Here is a 27,588-nt window from a genome sequence, read left to right as displayed (position 1 = left end):
TGGATCATCAGTTCTTACTTTGGGTGACTGAGTGATGTAATAAACATGCTTGAGGCTTCAAACACGGGATTTGAATGAAGAAATAAAAAATGAGTTTGCCAGCTGATCCGGCATCATTGCCTATAATTGCCCCATCTCTGGTTGCTTGTCATGAGCTGTTGGCAATTGTTAAAATTAGCTTTACAGTCTGCCACGGATTAGTAGCAAGTGTGGTAAATGAGGACTCACTCTTAATGAAACTAATTTGTATTTGGAAATATAACTACATTTATTGCTCCCATTATTTAAACGCACGTATGATCGTTGAGAGTAAAAATGAACGTTTAAACTGAAGTCTTAGAAACGCTAGCTGAAAAATAATCTTTTAAGGAGGTGATCCTTTTTCAAGTGGTTTTCCAGGGTCTTATGAGCATCTTGGGAAGCATTTCAGAAACAAATCAGAAATACTTAAAATTAAAATGTAAGGATTTCAAAATTGACAGTGACACAGGGCATCATGTCGCACTGCTGATTAGCTTCTTCTGGAACCAGGTCTGTGGCAACGTGCTGTCTATTTCATATTCCTGTCTATTTCAAATCCGGGGATTTTCTCTGTGCGTCTCGGGGGCTGTCCAGACTTCCAGAACAGCCTGCCCCCACAGCACCGCAATACATCTGCTCACTGTCTTTCTCCTCCTTTCTCCTCCTCTCACCTCCAACTGCTTGAGAGCAGGGCCTGGTCTTGCCATTTTTATCTTTTCTAATCGGGGGCCTGATTTAAAGCAGACCTTAGTGAACGTGGGCTGAATGAATGCATGCATGTATGCATGAATTTGGAGAAGTTCCCTCTAGTGTGGAGCTCACAGTTTCTGCATGAAGCGGGGCCACCTTGTAGCAAAGATACGCCTCACGCTGGGTTTGATTTGGATTTTCCAGAACATCACCATCTGAGGGCCCTCTGCTTTCTGGTCATTTGCAATCTCTCATGTCCTTCCCTTGCAGCCAGGGTCTCAACCTCCCGTGATTACCTTATTTTCCTCCATAATCAGCATCCAGTTCCTCATTACTTTTAGCCGGTTTCTGCTAGAGAACTGTACATTTATTTTGGCTCTCTCCCTACTGTCTCGCCACAGGAAAGGGGAAAGACCTCCTCTTTTTGCTTTACATTTGAAGAATTCTTGGAAGATTTTTCTTTGTCTCTTGATGTTAGAGAGACCCATACACATGGGTGCGGGGATATATTCTGGGATGACAGAGGTAGAAACAGAAAAGCCTGCCATACGACTGTCAGGTAATCAAAGCTAATCCAGCGATCCACTCACACATCAAATGAGTAACTTGATTTACATTAGTATCAATGTGGGGTGACTGTAGGAATATGGAAGGTCAGGGCTGTGGGGGTTGAAGCAATGGGAGAATCTCATCACACACAAATGATTTTTAGCATGTGCCCTTTACAGAAACAGACAAGGAAAGCAGAATTAGCCAGGAATAGCAGGGTTCTCATGATTCCACCCAGGGAGCTGATGGTCTAGAGTGAGCAGGAGGTAGAGGGGCTAATCGGTCAGTCTCTCGAAGGGTCTCACCTTCCACCATGCCTCTCCTGCGGTCAGCATCTGCCCACTGTGAATGTGGAAAGAGAAGTCTTATTCATTAACAGGACCCCTGCACTTACCACCAACCCAGCAATCCCACTCCTAGGTGTTACCCTAGAGAAATGAAACTTAGGTCCTCATAAAAGCCTCTGTGAGTGTTTATAGGCACTTTATTCATAATCAACTGGAACAATCAGAGTGTCCTTCAGATCAAGGCATCCCAAGGATCAAGAAGTAGGTGCTTCCAGTTTCTAGAGGCCCAGGTCCAGAAGCTGGCACTGTGTTATTCCGCCATACTCTATTGGTCAGACAACCATGGAGCCCAGATTCAAGGTGGTGATGTAGACCCCACCTTTCAATGGCAGGAGTGTCAGAGGATTTGGGGGCCATATTTCAAAGCCATTATCCTTACCATTTACCTTCTGCCCTCCTAAAGGGCAGATGTGCTTCTCCCTACCTGAGGGAATGTGCTTCCACTGAGATAGACGCTCCCTGAATGCCATGCCCTCTACTCTTCCCTCTACCTAGCTCCCACCTTTCACTGCTCTCAAAGGCCCATACCCATCCCTTGCCCCAAGCTCCTTGTGGGATTCTAGCATGAGCATGGGAACCTCACATAGTAAACAATAATGTTAGGTGCTCTTTTGTCTTATTTTTCTCACTTTTGTAAGCTAGATCTTCCTTGTTTGAGCATTGTTGGGACTGTGATAGCTATTTTTAGAGTAATATGAAAATCTTTACTATTTTGACAGTGGAGGGGGTTGGTAGAAGAACACAGGAAGGAGCTAGAAGGAACACAGGTGTGCCAGGAGTGAATAAGGTAGGGCCCTCACCACAAAAGAGTAGGAGGAACTAATTCACACTAAGGTTTTATTGACTCACAATTGCTCCATATGGCAGCCTTCCCAGAGAGAGTCGTGCTACAAAAGCAGTTGCTTTACCAGTGTTGCACGTATTCCAAAGAAATGAATCCCTAAGTTTGAGACCTTGAGGATTCACCCATGCTGCTATTTTGCTGCAAGCTGGAACTGTTTACCTTTTCTGTGTCAGATCACATGCATTATTTACCCAGAGCCTTGTCGTGTCCTGTGAGACAAGCACAGTGCCCTTCGGGGTGAACTTGGGCAGAGATCTCAAGTTTGGGACAATCTGACTGAAACCTTAAACTTCAAGTTGAAAATCAGAATTTTTCTGATGCTTCTTGGAACACCATCCCCCACCTCCTTCCACCTCTTTAAGTTGTTCGAGTCTTTTTGCTCATCCTGGTAATCCTCTCCTCTTTTTTCTTGATTGTCAGGGAACCTGTCCTTTATAGAAAATAATCAGTTATACTAAAATGTTAGTGGCTACCATAGGCTTAGTTTGTTGCCCTTCCCATAGAGATATCTGTGGTTTCAAAGGAGGTCCTGAGTGGCAGTGATTCTGATTGCAAAGAAATGAATCTCTAATGCTAGAATTGACCTAATATGATAACAAGAATGAGAGCATTATTGAGGGAGAAGTTTCTTTTTTTGAGGGCCCCAAACTCTCAGTCTCTCTTAGGGAGGTAGGTGTGTAAGTGACTTACTTGGTGAGCCTCTGGGTTATTTCCAATTCTGTTCGGGTGGTAACAGTGTTCATCTTGCTAGGTCACCTGTTCCCCAGTACACAGGAGCCTTCCTGTCCACTTCTCTTCTGCTTAGCCTCAGCAGATGCCACTTGGCTTGCTTTTTAGTAGTTAAATATGCAGCCTCTGTATATATCAGCTGTTCTATCTGCAGAACTACAGAGCATTTTACAAGTAATCAGTTCATGCAGATTGCACATAAATCACGTCTGCCTTGGCCCTTTGGACACTAATGTTCCCTTATTAAGGCATAAGTAAGCCTTCCTGTTCTCATCCATCCTTCCAGACTTTTTTTAATTACTGAAAAGTATAGCCTGGTTGTCATGATACCACTCTCTTCCACTGCTCCCTTCCCCTACACACTCACTGCTTTTCTGAGGCTCATTTTGTTTTTCTGGAACTTGCCAGTTTGCCCTAGGAAGCTGGGTACCTTGTGAATGGATTAAGCAAAAGGAAATTCTTATCTCTAAAGGAAGCAGTCACCACGTTTCTGTTTTTGATATTCTTGGCCAGTTCATATTTTTGTGAAATATGTTCTGATGGCAGCTCTGGTACCCCAGAGAAAGGGGGAAGTACTGGTCATGCTCCGTGCACAAAAGGAAAATATCTTCTGCTGAAGTCTGGGGAGTGGATAAAAAGTCATTTCATGGATGTCAATCTGCCTAAATAAACAGAAAACCCTCCTTATTTTTAATCTCTCAAAAGGCTGGGAGCTGAGCCCACTCTAACATGCACATTATCCTAACATTTCTCCATTTTTCTTTCAAACCGTCACCACAGATCTTCGCTCTAATACACGTGGATTTCTGCTTCTAATTTCTCTGGCCCTGCTATTAGTGTTCAAGCCAGTCTTCATTTTGGTCTAAAATGACTCTCTAAGAGCATGGAAGCATACTATTATTTCCTGTGGTTTGGTCTAAAAAGAATAAAAGGGGGACTTTTAGATGAGGCCCATAAAAATACCACCGTCTCTACTTTTAGAGATGTTTTATGAATATAAATTCCCGTCTAAATAATTACTGTTGGAGTTTGGAAATTGTGCCAACAACTTATTATTCTCTCTTAGCAACCACAGCAAAAGTGACACATCTCTTGTTTTGTTTTTTCTTTTCAGATGGGCTGACACCATAATGTACCATATTGCTTTTAAGATCTCATTTTTTAATCATGTGTACAGATTAGAGTGGAACTGTATTATTTTCCCCAGCTAGGGGAAAAAAGATAGAAAGCAGGTATAGTTTTGGTGTCATTATAGAATTGCTGGGATGGCTGGTAATGGTGTCCTCACAGAAGGAGAAGCCAGCCTGGGCCCTGAGCGCAGCTCCTCCGTGTTGGGGTCAGACACTGAATAATACTCTGGGTTCCATAGAGGCTGAGGTCTTCCATGTAGTCTTCAGGGACATATGGGGTCTTTTATACTGTGGTGTTTAAAAACAAAATCTCAGGGGGAGAAAAAATCACTCTCCTTGTCCTTTTTTTTGGTTTCTGCTGGCAGCTGCTGAAATGGGTTGCGGATTGAACAAGTTAGAGAAACGCGATGACAAACGGCCTGGAAACATCTATTCGACTTTAAAGAGGCCTCAGGTGGAAACCAAGATAGATGTGTCCTACGAATACCGCTTCCTGGAGTTCACGACCTTGAGTGCTGGTGAGTACAAGAGGCCGAGCTCCCAGCGGCCGGAGAGCTCAGCCCCGGCCCCCTGCCACAGGTCCTCTCCCACCTTGGGACAGGGATGGTGGGGTGGGGGAGATGAGCGGCGCGGGGTGGGGCGGCTATGGGGAACTGGAAAAGTTGGGCCTTTGAAAAGGTAGTGCTTACAGAAATCCAGATTTTTTATGTGGAACTTTTCACTTTTTAAAAGATAGTAAGTAATTTATATTGTAACTAGTTAAAAGCAGGTGTGAGTCAACTCGTACTGACGTTGCAGGAGGGCCGCATTTAGCCCACAGGCCAACTAGTTTGCAGACTCTGTATCATAGCCAGCTGTGTGCAAAAGGAAAATTTACCTTATCCCCTATTAATGTGCTTGTCCGCCCAAATTTACCTGCCTGTTGTCTGGCATCTTTCAAGAGTGCTTGTCTATCCAGGCTTGGCTTCCCCTTGTCTGAGCTGCAGGGTCACCCCACTAACAGTGTCACAGTAGCCCTGGGGTGACTGGCAAGCGATAGTGTTTTCACCCAGAGCATTTGATGAGCACAACTGTGTGCACAATGTTGGGCTGATGCTGTGGGGGGGATCATGCAGTCTGTCCTGGTTTCCTGGAGCCTCTTACCTAGTGCGAGAGAAGACTCGCACTCGTGAAAAAAACAAAACAACAAAAACCTCAACAGACTATAATTTTAAGTAATTGTAAGCATCTGTGTTCGACTCACATCATGATCCCAGTGTCCTGGGATCGAGTCCTGTGTGAGACTTCTTTTTGGGCAGGAAGGCTGCTTCTCCCTCTCCCACTCCCCCTGCTTGTGTTCCCCCTCTCTCTCCTCTCAAATAAATAAAACCTTAAAATAAAATGTGTCTTCAGAAGAGGAAAGATCATTCTTTTGGTGTAGGAGGCAGTCCCTAAAAGTTGCACACAAACAGGAGTGCTAACTAACTCAAACATCTTGCCATTTTCTCCCTGGGCTCCTGGGCATATTTTAAGCTTCTATCAGCAGAGAAGAGAATTTGTGGGAAAAGCCCTCATATTTGGGGATTTGAGTCTGGCTCTGCTGTGGAGTAACTGGGTTTCGGTCAGATGAGCACATGAATACCCGCCTCGCAGGGCTGCTGTGGAGACCAGAGGAGGACGGGCCTGAGAAGCTCTTAGCACAGTACAGGCACGTAGTGGAGCAGCTAGGGTTTCATCCTCTCCTGTTCCTGCCACGACCATCTGCACCTAGCCTCCCTCGGCCTCTTGATCCCTGAGAGACATGGCTGGCTGGGGGTCTCCACAGGGACTTTCTGTCTACCCCTGCGCATCACACACACTGAGCCCTGCATCTTTCTCATCAGATGGGCTTCTTGCCAGTGCCCTGGGTAAATCATGTCACCACCATCCTCTCAAACAGACTTGGCACCTTAGTCATCAATGACCATGCCTTGTCCTTACCCCCAATTTCCATTGTGTCACCCAAGCCTGTTGAAACTGCTTCTGAAAATACCTGTAATGTAGCTGATGTAACAGAAGCAAATCTGTACACAGAATCATTGGGCGCATTTGGTCACCCATTATTTGGTGAACATTTATTTGAGTGCCTGCAGCAGTTCAGGCCTTATAGAATGACGAAGGAGAAAACCAAAGTGTGTGTAGGAGAAGAGGACATAAGGAAATAGGACAACATGTTAAGTATTGATTGTTAGGAAGCTGAGAATATGGGGGGATTCTTTTTTTCACACATATATATATTTTTTGCATCCTTTATTATTAAGAAGAGTATGTTTTACTCACAGAGACCTTCATGAATCTGTGCCCTCCTCTGTGTATGCATTTCTCTGTCGCTGACACTGGAGTTATCTCCCTCACCTCCTGATTTGTTTGCTGCCTTGCTGCACTGTGCTTTCTTTGATTGAATTACCTTTTGTTTTCTGATTATGAAATGAACATACCTCCATTATAAAAAAAGTTAGGAAAATGTCAGACAAATCCCAACTGATCTCTTTCTTCTACCTTTGTCCCCTAGAGATCACGTCACTTTTCCACTCGAAGCCCTGCTGTGGCTCCCCTCCCTGTTCTCCATCCTCATGCCCTGGATGTTTGTCCTGTGTTTTCTGCCATTCCAGCCCTCTTGTTTCTTGAACCCTCCAGGCCTCCTCAGGGCCTTTGCACTACTTGTCCCTCTGCCTGGGAGTCCTCCCAGATACACCCTTGGCTTAAACCCTTAACTCCCTCCCTTTTTCTCTTTTCAAAACCTTCCTTGACCACCTATTTAAAATTTCTACTTACCCCCTGACTCTCCATTCCTTTGTACTCTTGATTTTCTCCATGACACTTCCTATCATCTAACATGCTATATACTCCACTTACTGTTCTTTTTTGCCATATTTGTGGCTGCCGCCTTTCATTAGATAGTAGAATCCTTCTAATAAGTTCAGGGTTATGTCTGTTTTACCCTCTGCTGTACCCTCAATAGTTAGAACAGTGTCTGGCACATAGTGGATAATCAATAAATATTTGTTGAATGAATACTTAATATATATTTTTGTGCCCTGCTTTTTTGCAGCTTACCATTGTGCAGTGAGGCAGTACCCTGTCATTCCATATGTTCTCAAAATATGATTTAATGGCTATATATGATTTAATCACTCAGCATACCATAATTTATTTAACGGTCTTCTTTTATTGGATATTTAAGTTATTTCAGGCTTTGGGCTATTATAAATAATGCTGTGATAAGCAGCACTGTCCATAAATCTTTGTGTGCATTTTTGATTATTTCCTCAGGAATTACTGAGTTGAAAGATATGAATGTCAGGACTCTTGATAAATTGCCAGATGGCCCTCTAGATTTGTGTAAAACACAAATCTGATCATGCTGAATCCTTGAGCTTGTTCCCTTTATGCCCTGGCGAGCCCTCCTGGTGCTCAGGGCCTTCCCCAGCTCAGCCTTGCCCTTTGTGGACCCTCCCCTACTCCTGCTTTGGAGGAGTGGGCTGTGTCCCCCACCCTCAACCCAGCTTCCACTCCTACACAGGGCCCGCCCCAGCCCTCAGTGCTTGCCAGAGTCCCACCCACTGGAAACTGTTCTTGCCTGACATCCATTTATTTCATTGCCGTTACTCTCTTCTGCATCCCGTTTGTCAGTACCATCCTTACAACACTTTTATTACATCATACATTAAACCTATTTGTGTTTCCTCGAGGGCAAAGACCAAGCCTTGCTTATCTTTCTGTGCGTCTTTCTTGTTCACACTTTTTAGCTAAGAAGAGCGTGTCCTAAGTAAATGGGTTTGAGTAGACCAAAGTAAGTGTTACATAGGCTGACTTGCTTCCCTGGGAGCCCGTCAAATTCTTTTCCAGAAGTTCTAATGGGATCACTTGCTATTGCTCCAGAATGGAGCCAGCATTGGTTGAGAGCCTACTATGTGCTCAGTCCTGTGATGGCTCATTATGTCTTCCCAACTTTTTCAGCTTTATCGAAATACAAATTAAGCACATTACACTGCATGTATTTAAAATGTTCAAACCCAGGAAACTATGACCTCATCAAGATGCAAACCATTAACATCCCCCACAAAGTTTCTTCATGCCCCTTTGTAATCACTCCTTTTTTTTGCATCCCTCCTTCCCCAGACAACCGATGATACACTTCCCATCACTGATTTTATTTTCTAGGATTTTCTATAAGTGGACTCATGTTGTACATACTCTTTTTGGTGTGTGTTTTTCTACTCGGCTTACTTATTTTGAGATTCATTGTGGTTTTTTAAGATTTTATTTATTTGACAGACAGATCACAAGTAAGCAGAGAGAGAAGGGAGGAAGCAGGCTTCCTGCTGAGCAGAGAGCCCAATGCGGGGCTCGATCCCAAGACCCTGAGATCATGACCTGAGCCAAAGGCAGAGGCTTTAATCCACTGAGCCATGCAGGTGCCCCTCATTTGTGTTTTTTTAATTTTTAAAGATTATTTATTTATTTATTTGAGAGAGAGAGAGAGAGAGGAGAGAGAGAACGTTACACACAAGTGGGGAGGAGGGGTAGAGGGAGAGAGGGAGCAGACTCCTTGCTGAGCAGGGATCCCAATGCGGGGCTCAATCCCAGGACCCCAGTATCATGATCTAAGCTGAAGGCAGTTGTTTAACTGACTGACCCACCCAGATGCCCCATCCGTATTGTTTTGTCTATAGTGGTTAACATTCTTATTTTATATCTGATAGCATTCTCTTGTGTGGATATACCACAGTTTGTTTATTCATTTACATGTTAGAGAACATTTGGGTCATTTCTGTTTGGTTTATTACAAATTAACATTCATCTTTGTGGGGCTTCTTATGTCATTTTATTCTCACAGAAACCCAGTGAGGTATATGGGTGCACGCATTCCTTTTCTGCAGATGGGTAACCAACACTCAGAAGTTAAGTAACTTTTTTGAAGATGCAGTGCTAGGAAGTGATGGGGGTGAGATATGAACTTTGACCTCTTGGGCCCCAGACCTCTTGTGCCTCATAAATGGCAAGGCAGTAGACAAATAGGCTTTACCACCAAATAGAATGTTCTTGTTAGAAAACTTGTGTTATGATGTTGAGGGCCATAAGGCTATTCCTCTTCCATGCAGTTTCGGTGCCATGGAAGATTTTTAAGTAGCACTTGATAGATTTCATTCTCATGGGAAAATGCTCATTTAACTAATAAATTATAAATTGGAGAAAGGGTGTAGGCTCCTCCTACCCGGTGACTTAGACAGGAAGGGGACATGTGCACTTTTATAAAAGTCCAAATCGGAATTCACACTTCCATTTGTCTCTTACTTAGAGCTCAGTGCTACTGGGGAGGATACTGGAACCCTCAACCTCGTCTGTTGGGCTGACTGAGGTGAAAAGCAGTGGGATTCTTGAAGTGAAGCACAGAAGCTACCAAAAATCTCAATTCTGAGTGATTTGGTTGGGTCTTACATTTTCAGTAAAGTCTGGTCACCAAGGGATAAACCTGCCCTTTGATGGGTTTCATCACAGATAGAGGTCCATAAGGCACCACAGTCTCTTCTTGGCAAAATGGTGCCTCGTTATCCCTTTGATACATATGTTTTGCCAGCTTCTCAGTGCCAGCCTTCCCTCATGCCACTTGAAAGCTACCTGTGTCAGCTCCATGAGAATCTATTGTGTTTTATACATGTTTGGTGCTGGGGACAGTTGGCACAGGGGTGACCTGAATAATAAGGTTAGTGCCCAGGGCTTGATTTTGCTCGAAACATGTGGTCCTATGCTGTCCTATACAGAACCCACCAACCATGTGTCTATTTAAATGTAATAATTAAAATGAAATAAAATTAAAAATTTGACTCACTCTAGCCACATTTCAAGTGCTTAACAGCCAATGTAGCAGGCGGCCCCTATATTGGACAGTGCAGGTAGAAACTATAGCCACCATCATGGTAAGTTTTGTGGGGCTGTGCTTCTCTAGTCTTTTCGAGGGAGGGTAATTTGGTTCCAGGTCTGAATCTGCATCTCTGATTCAGATAAATGGGCCATTTTATTATGAAATTTTGCCCATGGGTCCAGTAGGGACCGTAAAATGACAATTCATTGATTCCACAGACACTTACGGAATGTTGACCAGAGGTCAAATGTTGTGTTCTGAGGACATACGGATGAACCAGACAGGAGGTATTCCCAGTTGCCTTCATTAGCTCTGTTGCCCTAACAAAATACTCCAGACTGGATGGCTTAAACCACAGAAATTTATTTTTTCACAGTTCTAGAGGCTGAAAGACTGAGATTAGAGGGCCGGCATTGTTGGGTCTGGTAAGAGTTGTCTTCCTGGCTTATAGATGGCTACCTTCTTGTGGTGTCCTCACATGGCCAAGAGAGAGGGACAAAGAGTGAGTTCTATCATGTCTTCTTTTTCTTTTTTTAAGATTTAATTTATTTTATTTGACACAGAGAGAGAGAGAGAGCATATAAGCAGGCAGAGTGGCAGGCAGAGAGAGAGAGAGGAAGAAGCAGGCTCCGTGGTGAGCAGAGGGCTCCATCCCAGAACCCTGGAATCGAGACCTGAGCTGGAGACAGATGCTTAACTGACTGAGCCACCCAGGTGCCCTATCAAGTCTCTTCTTATAAGGACATGAACCATATCAGATTAAAGCCCCTTTCTTATGCCCTCACTCAACCTTAGTTACTTACAACAGACAGTCACATTGGGGTTGGACTTTGAAAGGGACACATTCAGCCCACAGCATCAATCTAGTCCACTAGTCTAGACTGGTTCACATCCCTTACAGATGAAGAACCAGGCGATTATAGGACTTGATGCTAGCATGATAGTGATAGAAGGGCCACAGTAACCCCCAGTCTTGTTGGAAGTATGTGTGTGATGAGGAAGACTTGAGATCTATAGGCATATTTGGATTTAGCCAGGCAGAAGATTGAGAGTGGAAGAAGATAGTCTTTTCAGGACAACCTATGGGAAGGTCAGAACCTGAAGACAACATTGCATATATGGGAAGCTACAGGCAGTTCAGTTAGGTTGGAGTATGACCTTTGGGAGAAGTAAGTGGAGGCCAGATGACTAAAGATCTTAGGTCTTAGACTGAGAAGTCTAGCTTTCTCAAGAATGCTGAAGGTTTTTAAGGTGGGAAGAAGGTGGGTGACATGATGAAATTCACATTCTGGAAAGCTTGCTCTTGGTTTACAATGAAGGAGAAAGAAAGGGGTAAAACTGGAGAAGGAGAAACTGTTTGGAAGCCATTGCAGTCATCAGACAAGGGGTAAAAGTGGCCTCTGTTGAGAGAGTGACAGGGGGACAAGAGGACATGGGTGGGGAGTCAGGAGAGATTAGGAGGTGGTCCCGGGGACTGGCTGGCCAGTAAGGGAAAGTAGGGACTGGAGGAGTGGGCGGTGTGCTGGGCACCTACCCACTGGATGCTCAGATTCACTTTAAAGAATTTTCAAATGACACATTCACTCCAACATCCAAGTAGCACCGGGAGTCAGAAGGAAAGCATAATTTTCTCCTCCCCCTCGCTCCCCCTCCTTCTTTTTTTTTTTTTTCAGAAGAGATAATTGCCTTGATATGCAGTAAGTGGTACCAGAACCCAGTGTTTCACATAGGATTTACTCTTTTCACACAGGATTTTTCTACTGCTCACGAAAGAGCACCAGTGCCTACCTGTCAGATGCACTGAATGGGTGTCTCAGTGTATTTGTTCACATACATGTATTAAGGTACAACTTCTGAGCCATGAAATACACCCATAGTAAGTGTGTGGTTTGATGAGTTTTAATAAATGTAACCACCCATGTAACCCTCACCACACTTTAGATAGAGAACTTTCCTGTCACCCCAGAAAATTCCCTCATGCCTCCCCTTAGCCCATGCTCCAGACAACTGCTGATCTGTGTTCTGTCACAATAAATTAGTTTTGCCTCTTTTAGAACAACATAGGAATGGGATCATACAGTGTATCATCTTTTGTGTCTGACTTCTTTGTGATTTGTCTGGCTGTCATATGTATTAAGAGCTCATTCCCTTTTGTTTCCGAATAAGATTCCATTGTTTAGCTGTGCCACGATTGGTTTAATTGAACATTTGGGCTGTTTCCAGTTTGGGGCTATTATCAAAAAACCTGCTATGAACATTTGTGAGCAAGTCTTGTGCAGACATATGTTTTCATCTCAGTTGGGTAAATAAGTAGGAGTGGAATTGCTGGATTGTTTGGTAAATGTATGTTTACCTTTGTAGGGAACTGCCAACTGTTTTCCAAAATAGTTGCACCATTGAACATTTCCAACAACAATGCGAGAGAATTAGGAGCTTCATTTTTTACATGTCATAGTAAGACCTACTGTTTATTCAGCACCAAGTGTTGTATTTGTCAATTTTATTTTTTTCTAAAATTTTTTTAAAAAGATTTTATTTATTTATTTGACAGATAGAGATCACAAGTAGGCAGAGAGGCAGGCAGAGAAAGGAGGAAGCAGGCTCCTTGCTGAGCGAGAGCCCAGGATGCGTGTTTCCATGCAGGGCTCGATGCAGGGCTCGATCCAGGACCCTGAGATCATGACCTGAGCCGAAGGCAGAGGTTTAATCCACTGAGCCACCCAGGCACCCCACATTTATCAATTTTAAAAACTAACAACAATCTCAGGGGCTAGGTAGTTACCTTCATGGTGTAGAGGAGCAAATGCAGATCTTGAATTTCAAGACTCACTTGCTCTCAGCCAGCAGCATGATGGATGTTTGGAGCCATCGCTCTGGGCTCTCATGGTTTCTGGATCTTTTGTGCACTGGCTGGACTGAAGCGAAGTTGAAGGGCTTCAACATAAGAAAGTTGAAAAGATCCTCCTGCTCCATTGCCTGTCTTCTTCAGGCTCATGTTCTGTTTCTCCTCCTAAGTTCTTGTAAATAAAGCGTTCCTGTGACATGAATTATAATTTTTAGGATTAGTTCACATTGCCACATTTTAAAAATTCCCGACTTTGTGGTTTTCCTGTCCAAGAGGTCTTAAAGAGCTGAACTTTGGGATCCTTGTTTCGACATTGTGCTGACCAGGCTCATGCTTGGATTTTGGCTGCCAGCATTTTGGCCTTCAGCTCTGAATATATATTTGGGGTGGTCATGATCATGTCACAGGATGAAGTTCATGATTCTAAACATACAGCTTGTGCAGAGTCATTTTAGGATCCGGTTTTTATTTAACTTCCAGTCTGGGGTAACCTGAGCCCTCTCAGCAACTACAGAAGCAGCTAACAATCTTTGTCTGTTTTAAGTTGTTCTTTTCATCTCGCTCCACAATCAGGAAAAAGACTAAACTAAAAGGATGGATCATAATTTACATTAAGGCCTAGAAATTAACAGATTCAAGTGTTTAAGGCCTATTGGGTGCCTAATGCCTAGTTATAATTCCTGGCACTGGTAGCCTGTCAGATTTCATGGATCATGAAGGGAGGTGATAAGCAAGATCAAAGATACCACCCAAAAATAATGTTAACCTTCAGAGAAAGACGGAGAGCCTTTAGGATATATCATTTCCTTAAAGTCACCTCCAGCTTGGGGGTGAATCAGAATCACCCAGAGGGCCTTCAGTACCCAGAAGTCCAGGCCCCAGCCCCAAAGTTGCTGGTCCATTAGGTCTGGGGCAAGGCCAGAGAACCTACATTTGTAACAAGTTCCCAGGGGGTGCTGGAGTCCACGTTTAGAGAACCTCCAAAGATTAGGTGGAGTGCAGATTTCTTTTATCTGAGTGGGGATGGCAGTATAAAAAAGGTATGATTTTTAAGCATAAAATAAAGTCAATAAATCCTTACCTACCTCATTGTATATTATGACCTACTCGTAACTTATTTCCTTTAAGTAGCTTCTAATATATTTGGAAGGACAGGCCGTACTCATTAAGACAAAAAGTAGTACCAGTGGATACAATGATTCTCAAACTTTGCTTAAAAAATTCTCATGCCCACCCTAACCTCCCCCCCCAGACCAATTCAGTCTGTCTTGGGGAAGGGATGGAGATGTCAGTACTATAAGAAACTATGGGCGATGCCGGTGCTTGGCTGTGGTTGAGAACGAGTGAGTGGGCATTTGTAAAGTGCCAGGAGGTTGGTATAAGTGTGGGCACCCCAGCTGGTTACCTCCAGGTGGGTCACACGTGTTGAGATTTTGTTTCCCGTCAGCCTTGGGACTGTTTGAATCTCCTGCAGGTTGCCTCCAGGTCCCCGATGTCTGGTTTCTTTCCCCAGAGCGCTGAGGGATTGCGTGACCTGGTATAGGTTGGGAAGGTCTGGAACGAACAGTTTCAGACTTTAGCAGTTCTCAAAGTTTTTTGAGAACTTTAAAGTTCTCAAACTTTAGCAACACCAGAATCACCTGGTGGGCTTGCGGGGACGTGGGTGGCTCAGCCCCTACCCCTAGAATTTGTCATTCTGAAGTTCTGGGATGGGGCCCAAGATTGTGCATTTCTAGCAATTTCCCAGGTTATGCTTCTGCTTGCTGTTGCTGCTACGGGGACCACGCTGAAATCCACTGGGTTAGGGCACGCACAGTGAATTCCCACGGGCTGCAACAAAACCTCCTTCTTTTCTGAGTTCTCTCTGTCTGAGTTTTAACTGAAACCCAACTGTCCCCAGTGGATACGCTACCTCCCCAGGGCACCCCAAAACCTTAAGTGGTTATCCATAAGAAAAGCCAGTGCTTCTCAGTTTGGCTCCCTTTTATCCTCATCTTCTAACAGCCATTCCATGAACCTACTCGCTGTTCCTGAAATGGACCCACACAGTCCTGCCCCTCTGTCTCTACAAGTACTGCCATCCTCCTGGAAGGATCCCGCCTTCCACCACACTCCAAGTCTGGGTCTTCTCTCTCCTTCAAGATCCAGGGAAAGCTTTCCCTCCTTCAGGCTGTCATCCCTGAAAGCCCAGCCCCGGAGGCCGGCCAGCCACTGTGGAGGGGGACGCGAGAGAACACAAGAGAGTAGGATGGATACGGGGATGACAGGCTGCATCTATGGGAATGAGTATTAAAGAGGCGGTTGCTGGGTGATGCTGAAGGAAGAGGAGTGAGAGGTGGGTTTAGGGAACAGTTTCTTGCTGGCCAACGGGTTTGTAGTCAGTGGTCTGGGGTCTGCAGGCAGCCCCTTCTTGGCTCAGAAGCCTGATTAGTGAATGCTTCCAGGTCATCAAGGGCTGGAGGGCATAGCCTGGCTTGCCACAGAATTGTGGCTCTGGCCAGCACACTGGCCATATTGGGGGCTCAGTTATATCCCCAATATCTAGATAGACTTTTATATCTATATATATACAGTTTTATATCTCTCTATATATATACAGTTACAAAGCTCATCACACTTAGCTCTAACCATGCTGCCTTAGAAGGTCTGTAGGCTGTGGTTGGGCCCCACCAGTCACATGGGTCAGCCTCTTCCTGGGCTGACCAGAACCAGAAAGGTTCTGGAAGCCTTTGCCTTAATAAGGCCGCCACCACCTCTGTTCTTTGCACCCCTTTTCTTTTCCTTTGCCTTGCCCTTGCCAGCCCAATCAGGGCCCCATACAAATGAGCTAGAGTTGAAAACCTAGAACAGGAGTGAATGGATGAGCTCAAGTCTGGGATGGATCAGGGAGTGGGCTAGGAGTGACAGTTGGCTGCGGGGGGCCTACAGGTGTAGGTCCCCCTCTGTAGGGAAGCCTGACACAGGAAGCTATTGAAAGCAAGGAAAAGACTAGGGGGATGGGGTGGTTATTTGCATTACAGGAGGATTCTTGGTTTAAAGTGGGTTTCATCATGGGGTTCCTTTAGATGGAGCCTCAAGTGCCCTGAAGTGTTTGTTTTGCCATCCTTAATGAGGTATTTATTACCTCTCTCTAAATATGATATCTGCAGCTTTAGAACATAACCAATTCATTTATAATATTTGCAACCCTTCAGCAGAACTGAACATAAAGTCATTGAGGTAGATGGCATCTTTTCTTTTTCTGGTAAAACAAACAAAGCAATCAACCTTGAAGCAAAATGTCAGAAGCCATAAAGAAGGGGAGGAGGATGGATAGAAGGAAGGCCCAAAGCAGCCTTTGATGTTACAGCATAAGGCAGGAAATCCTCTGGTCTGAATTGGGGATAATGGCTCTTTGCATCCCATAAACCTTAAGCTCATCCCTAGGGGAGAGTCTTCCTGCTCAACCCTGAGTCTTAACGGCAGAAAGGCTCTTTCGTGCCTGTGCCCTCTTTTGGCTCGCCGAGGATCCCCTGCAGATGATAAGATTGTGAAAGGAGCAATGGGCCTGGATGTGATTGGTATCATCATCATCATCATCATCATTATTATTATTATTACTGGTAACAATACCAATAGCAAGAACAGCTAATGAGCTACACACTGTGCTCTGTGCAAGTGAATCTTCACAGGATCCTGATTTTATGGAGGAATAAATGGGGTTCAGAGAGGTTACTCAAGATGCTGATGGTCACATAACAAATACATGATAGGGCTAGACTCAGAACTCAGACTTGCCTTCTTCAAATCCTTTGCTCATAAGCAGTGTTGGCTGTATCCCAGGTCTCTCTGGTACAGATTTGAGGTCTGGTGGACTCTAACGTGTGATTCGAAGGCCCCACTGTGCTGGCCCTCCCTTAGACTGAGCCCTGCTCTAGGGAGAACTCACCTATGTGTTTTGGTGAATGAGGTAATGGGGATGAAAACAGCAACTGCGTGTTATGCTTCAACTTGTCCTATCAATGGGGAGGCTCCATCACAGGGAGATCGAGCAGGTCACACCCTGAGCTTCCGTCTTCGGATTCCATGTGACCTGTGGATCTTGCTGCCACCGACGACCCTCAGGGTCTGGGGCTCGGAAGCCATGTGAAGATCACACTGTCCATCGCAGGTTGGGAACCACTTTCTTATTTGCCACGATCATGAATGTGGTTAATAACCCGCTAGAGTACAGTGTTGGCTTCCATTTGTTGCTGGTTTTCAAATAGGGCTGTTTGACCTCTAGCTCAGATTTGGAAGGCCGGGTCTAAACTCGGGTACGTGTGGATGGCTGCCACTTAGTCCTGGTTTTGTCACTGTGCCAAGCCCAGAGGTTATCCTGTACTGAATATAGACTCCTCCTTTGCTGAAAATAGTATGTGCAGTAGGGTAGGGAAACATTTTTCTTTCCTAGAAAATCGCTCCTTGCTGCTCTAGGTAGCATCGGCTTCTGTGAAACCATCTGTTCCTCCCAGTATAATTTCCAGGCTATTAGATTAAACAGTTTCTTCTGACCCACTTTCGGCTTCTGGTTCCTTTTGCCGTTCATTAATAAATTGTGTAGCAGAGTTTTCATGGAGAGTGTGTGTGTTTATTTATTTAATTTCAGTCTGGGCAACAGCCATTGTTGGGGGCCGTAAACTTATTTCATTTTCTACCCGTGTTTCATTTTTGTTTCAGTTTCTGTAATTGCTAAGAGTTGGTTGGGTTTTTTTGTTTTGTTTTTAAGACTCATGAGAGGAAGTCAGTGGCATGAGTTATGAGTTGAGGTTCTGGTTGGGGAGGTGTGCTAAAAACAGACCCTGTTTTTTATACAGAAGATGCAGAGTGGTAAGGAAATCGGTTCCCATAAAACATGTCTGACTGCAGATAAATACACTTTTACAGAGTTTGTGGGGATTTTTAAAGATAAATGAGATAATATGCGTGACATGGCTTTAAGCTTTTCCGAGCAAAGCGACTCTATATATCTTCTCTATTGTTGTTGCTTTTGATAATGCAAGCAAGTCTATTAGTATTAATGTTATTGTTAAATATTCACTAATAGAGGTAATAAGATAAGATTTAAGAGGAAAGAAGGCATTCTTTGCATTCCTTTCTTAATGTAAAAATTCTTCTGCTCTTTCCCCGCACCCCTCTAGTCCAAAGCCAGACCAAGAAACAACCCTCAGTGTTGTGTGAGAACAAGCTTAGGTTTGTGTGTGTGTGTCTGTCTGTGGGTCTGTGTGCAAGCAGTAAATTTCAGCGACTTAGGGCTGCCTTCAGTAAAATGACATTTCTTGGTGAGGATTGTTATCTGTCAAAGCAAAACCAAATTATTTTTCTGTGGAATTCATAAAAGCAGTGCTGTTGTAGTGGGAATCATTTTTACCTAATTTGGTTAAAATGGAACAGAAAACAAATTAATGTTCTATGTATTCTACTAATTATTGTCACTAGCGATACTGCTTCAAAGAATTTTTATAAAGAGGCTTTCTCCAACACTTTGACCAGATTTCACCGATCCTTCAAAGAAAGGAAGCTTGTTGAAATTTCATCTTAGAAATTTTTTCAAAAGCAGTTCTGGTGTGAAAAGGCAGAGGATTCTGGCTTTAAGTTGCATGTCACTGTCATTAAATCTAGAAAGTCATTTCCTCAGTTCCTCAGTGTTTTTACAGGTTAGATCTTCTGATAAATGAAACCTATGTACGTGATGGATAGCTGCTATGCTTACCATTTAGCTGAGATGTTTTCCCATTCTATTGCACGAACATACTTTTCAGGTGCATACATAGAATTTATTAGGAGGAGGATACATTAGTTTGGCAACCTTCTTCTCCAAAAAAGGGAGGGAATTATTTTAGTGGGGCATCCCAGGGGTATATTCAGAGTTGCTTAGTAAGCATGAACTCGGCATGGCACAGGGTAGAATGAATGTTGTTTCTGATCCAAGACTGATAATATGCTCCTAAGGGGGCTGGCATACTTGGTCTGATGGACTTTCCTTAACAGAAAAAGCAGTCTTGTCTGACAGGCTTATTAGATAAAATTAATTCATTGGATATTTACTGATTACCTGCTCTTTGTCAGGCAGGGTCCCTCCATGTAGGAACTGGTGTCTAAAACATTCCATCCAGTTCTACATTATTAATGTCCTAGCCCAGTGTCTGTTTTCTGCTATCTGGAAACCAGTCCAGTGTGGACACAGCCTTCACAGGGTTTGTGTGCTGTCTTGGAAAAGCATCTGCCTTAACTTCCCATGATTTATCTTGGACTCGGTAGGCACTGCATGGCTGGAGATTTATCTGCTGTTCGGTGGGCACGGGAGGGCCCTGAACATCAGATCGGGGGTCTGATCCCTGGGCCCACCAACTGCAGCTCGGAAAACCCCTGCATTAGTGCCTCAATTGAGCCAGCTTTGTGGGGGGTGAGGGACTTGTCTGGGCTGCTCAGGCCCACAGTTGAGCTTTAGGGGACATAGTAGATGCATCCAGAATGCCCTGGGCTACAGTCTGTCCTAGCTTTATTGGTGACCAATGGTCTGCTTGGCCAAGGTGAGGTAACCTTGTGGAGGAAAAGTTATTGCTGCTTCTTCCAACAGCCTGGGCCAAGTTAAAGCCAGGACCAGGACTAGGAACGGGGAGAAGGGAATTGAGGGTTTTCAGGATTGCCTTGCTTTATCCCCCAAACTGGTGGCCCATCTGCTCCTTTTCTTACCACTGTTTCTTGTGAATTTGGAAACTGTAAATTAAAACAAAAACTTATTTTTATTTCTACTTGGCAGTACTTACTATGGACTTCATATAAATGGATTAGACTAAAATAACTAAAATCCAAGAAAGAACCATCTTTTCTCCTAATACCCTTTACTTTCTTTGCTACAAAATAAAATGTCAGATGTGGCTTAAAGCAGGTGAAGGGGCCAGTGCCCCAGAGAGGTGAAGGAACCAAGGTTTTGTTGTTCAAATTGGAAGGAATATGAGTTGAGAGCCAAGTTAACTGAGGTAAAAACAACTTTAAACTCAACTTTTATGCTTATTATTAACAACTTTATGCTTATTGTTATTATTAATATGCCATGATATTAAGCAGCATGGTAGGCATCCTCTGAGATGGCTGCCAGTGACCCTCTGGATGTTCACACCCTTGTGTAATCCCCTTCCCTTGAGTGTGGAAAGACCTAGTGACTTGTTTCTAGTGAGTACGATATTGTAAAAGTAACGGGATGTCAATTCCAAGATTAGATTACAAAAAGAGGATGGTTTCTATCTTGGACTCTCTCTTGCTCTCTCTTACTCCCTCTGAGTGAAGCCAGATGCCATGTTGTTAGCCCAGTGGAGAGAAGAACTTAGGGAGGCCAACTACTAATAGCCAGTGAGAAACTTGTCCCTTGTCCAGCAACACTGGAGAACCTGGGTCCTGCCAACATGGGTGTGTAGGATGTAGGTCCTACTCCCAGTGGAGACTGGAGATCCCTTCAACCTTGGATGATGCCCTGATGTCCCCTCATGGTAAGCCTTGAGCCAGAGACCCCCAGCGAAACTGCACCTGGATTCCTGACTCACAGAAACTATGAGGTAATAAATGTTTGTGTTTTAAGCCACTAAATCTGTGGGTAATTTGTTCCAGATTGTTATATAACTCATATAGGCAGTTTATGGTAAAAGCTCCGTTCCTCCAGGATAGACAGCATTGTGGAGTGGTTGAGGGCACAGACTCTTACCCTAGACTTCAAATTCTGGTTCTAGCCACTTGTTAGCTGTGTGACTTTGGGAAAGTCACTTAACCTCTCTGTACCTCAGTTTCCCCATCTGTAAATAGGAAATGTAGCTTTGGCTTTCAGACTCTATAGTCCAGGAAGACTAACTTAAGGGAGGTAGAAATGGGTTTTGATTGACAGTGAGTAGAAAGAAGGGGCAGTGTTGGTGGCTTTGGTGCTCTCATGCCTCTTAGACTCCCAGACCAGGTGGCTCCCCTTTAGCTGAGGGCAGTTTTCCAGAGGAAGAGGCAGCCAACACACAGCTGGAGGCTGGGGGCACAGGTCCCTTAGTCTGGAAGCAAATTATTACTGTTAATTTTTCCATCTTTGCCCTTTCTTTGATGCCCTGAGCCATGTCTGTAGCATCTCTCTGATTTCATGCCACAGGCCCTGTTGAACAGAGCATCTCCCTTCTCAAGACTAAATTATATGTTTCAGAAAAGCCTTCTGCTTCGACCACAGTTATTCATCAGCTTGGATGTAAATTGCTAAGCCTGCCTTCCAATTGTGAAAGTCAAGATTTGTGACATTTAAACGTATTGATGAGATGTAAATGCTCTGTGGATACCCGTCCACAAAGCCCTAGCACTTAGATAAATAAATGACCAAGAAGAAGCTGGAAGAGACGGGCATCCAAAGGTCTCTCTTAGATTGAGAATTGTTCTTTACTGGATGCCAGTGTCTGGTCACCCCTGTCAGTAGTAATGATGTTCGGCTCTTTCCAAATGTCCCCAGTTCACTGTGGGCTGGTTACTTGAAGATGCAACTAGAAAATTTTTTCCCCTTTCTTTTTTTTTTTTTCTCTCTTTCTTTCTTCCATTTCCCCCTCCCTTGCTCTCTCCCTCCCTCCCTTCCTACATCCCCTTCCTTCCTTTCTTTCACTAGGTCCCTCTAATCTGGACACATACTCTAAAAATTAGCATCAAATTTTTGTCTGGGGAAAGGAAAAAATGCATATAAATGGTACTAGTTCTCCTCGATTTGAGTTTCTTGTGTCTTCTTGCTGTTTTCACTTTGCTCTCTAGCAGGAAAATAAAATTGCATTCGATTGACATACTCTCCTGCTGGGAACCCAAGATATATTACACCCTTTCTGTGTGTTCCTAGTTGTGATGAAATGGTAGAGAATCCCTGGCAACCTTGAATAAGAGAGCCATCAGCGATTTATCCAAAATCAGGAAGGAATATAATAATTTACTCATTTTTTTCCCCATTAAAAACACTGTAAGGGTTGAGGCAGCTGATGCCTGGTGAACAAGAATGTACTTTAATGGAGACCCATTAATAATTTACCTTAATAGTGTAATAGTTGCTGTTTTTGTGGCCAAAAATTTGTTTCAACCCCTGCTTTATGGATGAAAAGCAGGATCAATTAATATTGAGTGATGATAGCCTCCCTGCAGAGAGAAAATGGGAAATCTTGGTGTCGTCATCCGCCTTGTGACAAGAAATAGCTTTTCTTAATTGTACGGAACAGAGAAACCCAGGGGGATGTAATTCATTTCTCTCCAGCTTACAATGTAAATTGAAAGTAAAGAAGAATAACCACATGCCAGACTGGGGATGTGAACTCAACCACTGAGTTATGTCTCACGTGTAGAATTCGCTGGAAACAAGTGGACAGCTCTCTGCCCAAGATGGAGGGCATCCTTCCACAATGGCATTGCTGATGGCACATGGCTAGAGGATTTCTCTCTGATAGCGTTATGGAGCTTCTCTGCCTGGAAGTCTCTGCTCCCACATCTTCTCCTGGTTCATTCCTTCTCCTCCTCTGGTCTCTGCTTAAATGCCACCTTTTCATAGAGAGATCTTCTCTTAAGACCCTGCCTTAAAAAGGGTCCCATTGCTCCATTCACTTTCAACCTTCACTTCTTGCTTGACTGTCTTCATGGAACTTGTCATCACTGGAATCTCTTTTATTGTTTTGATGTTATTTAGGGTGTCCCCCAACCATAATGTGAGTTCCAAGAGGGCATGACTTTACCTTGTTCATTGCTAAGCCTTAATGCTAAGGGTTAATGCTAAGACATGCTTGTTGCATGTCTGAATGAATGATTAATGAGTGTAAAAACTCTGTAATGTGAAAGAATTGAAAAATTCTGGGACGTGAAAAGAAAATTCTTGGACATGCACACCAGCCTTCTTAAAAGGTGTGTTGACTTCAGGTGGATGACACAGTCTGAATTGATCCTCTGTGATTTGGTGCCATTATTCTTATATATTTGTGCCAATGGCCAGAAGTCCCCAAATGTAACCATTCCACGGCCATAATTCTTCCATGACATGCTCTCGGAGGAACCTGTGTATCTTCACAACATTGATCACAATTCTTTATTTGTTCAGTGTCTTCTCCCTTGCTGAATTTTAAACACTTTGAGAATAGAAGCTCTTTCTATCTCATTAACAGCTCTCTCCTCAGCCTCTACCATTGAACTTCATGGCGGTACTTCTGGGAGTTACAGAAGATGCTGGATGTTGGAACCAGCTGTTGCCACATAGAAGAAGTGTCACAAAGAGAAGGAGGCCCCTTCTCCCCTCTCCTCCATCTAATGTCCATCTGGAGCCCCCATTGGTAGAACTTAATAGGAACCTAAAAGAGGAGGAGGAATGCCATTCTCAGAGTACTGACTCACAATACAGATCAGGGTCTAGAAGGGTGGATGGACCTGAGTGACAGTAACTGAATGATCAGCCCAGTTCACCCCTTCAGATTCCCAGCATCTAAACATCTTTCTGCATGTTTTTAATTCAACAGGACAACACAACAGCCTTGTTTTTGCCTAACAAGATGTGATCTGCTCTTACAGTGCTCTTAGTCTTTCCCCAAGAAGAGGAGACACAAAGTTCCAAGTGGTACAGTGTCCTCTGGATAACATGAGTGATTATTCTAGTTCAGTCTGTAGGATAGGGTTTATATGGGATTGCTGGAACTGGAAGAGGTTGCAGTGTTGCTCAGCTGTGTTGGCTTGACTGTTGGGACTTAGCTTTTGCTCTCAGCCAACACCTCACCTGGTTGGAACTCATCACCTAGTGGAATAATCTAGATATCTAAATACTTAGTGGCCCCCAACCCCTGTTACCTTGATTTTCCATTAATATTTACTCTTGGAATGGAAGTATCAAGAGACACACCAGAGACTGCCCTGGGTTCCATTTTATGGCAACAATCCGATTTCCCCATGGAAATCAGGATCACTCACCCCAGTTAGTACAGTAACCACTTTCTTAGCCTTTTGGTTCTGTGGTATTCATAATCCACAACGGCCAAGGGGCTCTCTCACCTTCCAGCTCAGTGAAACTATTGCTATGTTGTCTGGTAGAAGTATTCCTTCCTTGAGAACCAAGACCTCCAAACCAGCAGATCCAAGAGTTGTATGGTCTGGAGACAAAAAATATCAATTAGGAAGAAGACCTATCCCTTCTCCCACCTCTTGATTGCTAGAACTGTGTATTCTGTCTGTGGTAGAACCTTGTCCTGAAATAGTGAACTCCAGCTTGTCAGGACATTGTCTCCCACCTGAATCCACAGGGAATGTTGGATTGGTGATAATTGGTGATTTTTTTTTTTCAAATAATTTACAGATTTTTCCAAACCTGGTATTGGCTAAGACTGTTTTAGCTCTGCATTTCATGGTGAATCAGTGGTTTCAAAATTGCATTGGATGGAAGCCAATTTTTTTGGTCTCCTCTCCTTGAGTGCTTTAAAGTAGCCAGCAGATGTCCAGTCCATTGTTCCTAGTATCATTCTTCACCATGGTTGGCTTCCTGGGGGTATGATGGCATCTTTCTCATGGCCCCAGGATTAGCCTAGCCTGTGTGTCTTGGAGGGAGTATCGCCCTCGCCCCGCAAGGACGACAAGAAGCCCCAGTTCGGATGCATCTTCTCTCTCTTTATTTCCGCAAGTCTACACACTCATATACGTTTACATGACCAATCAGCGAGCAGGGTACAGGAGGGAGCGAATCAGGCTGTGCACCTAAACGAACAACTTCGCTAGCAACCAATGCTGTTTACTTCCTCTTTGGGCGTTCCGCTTAGTCTCACGAGGCAATCCTAACCTGGCAACTAGCCAGGCGCCATCTTTTAATGGCGGAGGCCGCTCTGGCCAGGGGCCTGCCTCCGACAAGGGTGGAGGGAGAATAGCAGCTTCAACTAATTAGTCCACCACTATTTATCAATCCATCCCCTTACCCATCAGGGACTAGCACTGGTTGAGTGATTAAAAGCATGAACTTTGGTGGAGCATAGATGTGGGGTGAGGCCTGCAGACATGGCTATTTCATTCATTTTGTGACCTTGAGTAAGTTACTTAGCATCTCTGGGTCTCTTTTTTTTTTTTTCTTTTTTTTCTTTTTTCAGTGTCCCAAGATTCATTGTTTATGCGCCATACCCAGTGCTCCATGTAATACGTGCCCTCCTTAATACCCACCACCAGGCTCAGTTTCTTATCTGTAAAATGGCAGTGTATTCCCTGGGTTGTTGGAATTAAATGAAATCATCAGATATGACATTGGGTAGGCCCATAGATAAGACTTGGTAAATGGTAGCTGTTTTAATGATATCAGGTGCAAAGAAGAGTCAAGTTAGATGTGTGTCCATGAGGGCCTGACAGGATTTACTGCCTAAAACAGGAATGATTCTTTGAACCTTTGTGCCCTCACCTGCAAAATGAAGTTGTGTGTCCTAATTGATCTTTCTGCAAGGTCCCGCCCACTGCGAAGATGTTGACAAACAGTGGTTCACTGCCCTGAGCAGCTAACTGTGAGATAGAATGGTGTGGAATGTGGCACAGCCCGGGCTATGAGAACCATGGGCATTAGTCGAGGAAAGGGCAGTGTTTACAAGGGTGAGGGCCCTGGGCAACCCGGGATGAGGATGGGGCAGGATAGAGAAAAATGGGGAGACTTGAGGAAAAGCTCCCCCTCAGAGGTAGAAGCTGGTTGTGTTGGGGAAAATAGTAGCGCTTCAAATTAACAGAGGGCTTGCGAAAGAATGCAGCATGCTTTTGTGGCTCTTATTTAATTGTTTCGATAATAAGAAACTCTGAGTCTTACAGGGTTTATCTATAGGTAGGATAAGAAGATGATCAATCTGTGGAAATTTGGTGCCTTGTAGCACCCCCAATGGCCTGGCGTCACACCATCTTTCCCAGTTTTGGAGCTGAGGTAGGTTTCTCTGGCTTACAGAATTGAATGGGCTGCCCTAAAGGAATAGGCATGGTAACTGCACTGAGAAAATATTGTGTGTGTGTGTGTGTGTGTGCGCTCGTGCGTGTGCGTGTACACATGCACGCGTGCACACATGCACTTGCACATGATAGCAACTGGGTATTAGCAATGAGGACATTTATGGCCAATAGTGATTTCCTAGCAGCACTTAGAAGAGAGAGGAACCTCTGAGGTCACCCTACCCAGGTGTGGAAACTGAGGCATTAACAGAGAAAGAGCTTGCCCAGGACCAGTCAACCTGGTGGCGCCAGCCCCTGGAAGATTCCAGATTTTTTGGCGACTCCTAGTCTCACCATGGCCTCGAATTGGCCACGTTCCTCAGTTTTTCATCATTTAACATTGTGTTAATCAGTTCAGCCTCAGATGTCCCCTCCTGTGTAATTAGGGGACCGACTAAAGGTCTGTGAAGGTCATTATGTGTTGAGACAAAGTCTGCTTCTTTCAAACAGGAAATTGTGTTCTCCTGAAATTGGAAACATAATAGAATGGTCTCTGCCTTGCTGAGGTTCCACATCTTAGTCTGGCTGGTGTTCCTTGTAATTCCAGTATACTCCAGATAAACCCTCAGGGATGCCTCCTGGCCAGTCCTCCTGTGTACATCTGTCAGAAAGCTGTAACCTCCGGGCTTTTCCATGGTCTCCCTTCTCTTTCTGGCCTCAGTTGTTTGACTGGGTTCTTGTTCTGAAACATTTTTTAAAGTTCTAATTTCTTCTCCTCACTAAATGAGGCCTGGGACCTGGGGTCATGACTCAGGTTTGTAGTTATCTTTGTAGATGATCTTTGTTGCTTTTATATACCAGTGTTTAATGAATTCCTTTATCTCATTTCTCAAATCCTGTTCTCAGTCACAGGAAGGAGGAGGGCTGTTTGGGGCAAGACACATCATCTCTCTCTAAGGGGCTCCACATCCCAATGCCTTTCCTTTTTTTTCTTTTTCTTTTTTTTTTTTAAAGGCAAAGTCCCAAATTTCATAAAGTTTTAACATTTCTTATGTCATTCAGGGGAAAGAAATGTGACTTTGACTTCTCAAATTCTAGGCAGTGTTTTTGTTTGTTTGTTTTGTTTTTTTGCTTTTTTGGGTTTTTTAATGGCTTAAATTCCTTCATGCTGTGTCAGTTGGGGAGATGAAAAGGGACAGAAAAGAAAGATAGTAAATACAAGAAGCATAAGCAGGAAGTGCTTGGTCCTCTCATCCCCACACCACATCCCATAGCTGCAGAGACCCTTGTATAGAGATGCTGTTGGTGGATATGTGTCCAGTGAATTCTGAGGCTCTGTGAGGGGGCCAATGAAAATGACTGAAAAGAAAAAAAAATAAGACATTCATGTGAATTTCTCAGGGCCCCCTTAAAAAAAGAATGGTGCCTTTCTAAACAATATCTTAAGACATTTCAAATTCAAAGGAATAAAAAAAAAAGTTTGAAAATAACACTCTGATTTTTAAAAAATGTTTTGGTCAAATTTGTGAGATGGCAGAGTTATGCTTTGTAGGTGTTTTGTTCATGTTATAAGACTTTAGAAATGTGGAATAACCAGCTGACACTCATTTGTGCCTAACAAGAGA

The 27,588-nt window shown here is 43.9% G+C and overlaps 1 protein-coding gene across 2 annotated transcripts in view; it reads left to right on the top strand.

The window, feature by feature from the left end:
- The window catches only part of RFTN1 (raftlin, lipid raft linker 1), a 192,786-nt gene that overhangs the window by 12,800 nt on the left and 152,398 nt on the right, over positions 1-27,588 (top strand). For both annotated transcript variants that reach the window (XM_045088943.1, XM_045088942.1), the window contains exon 2: positions 4,676-4,828. In XM_045088943.1, coding sequence (XP_044944878.1) covers positions 4,684-4,828 — 145 coding nt within the window. In that variant the 5' untranslated portion in view covers positions 4,676-4,683. The remainder of the gene's footprint in view (positions 1-4,675; positions 4,829-27,588) is intronic.

This window comes from Mustela putorius, unplaced genomic scaffold (genome assembly GCF_011764305.1).
Source record: "Mustela putorius furo isolate JIRA1106 unplaced genomic scaffold, ASM1176430v1.1 tig00003834_pilon_pilon_pilon, whole genome shotgun sequence".
NCBI lineage: Eukaryota > Metazoa > Chordata > Mammalia > Carnivora > Mustelidae > Mustela > Mustela putorius.
This window is presented reverse-complemented; position numbering and strand designations above follow the sequence as displayed.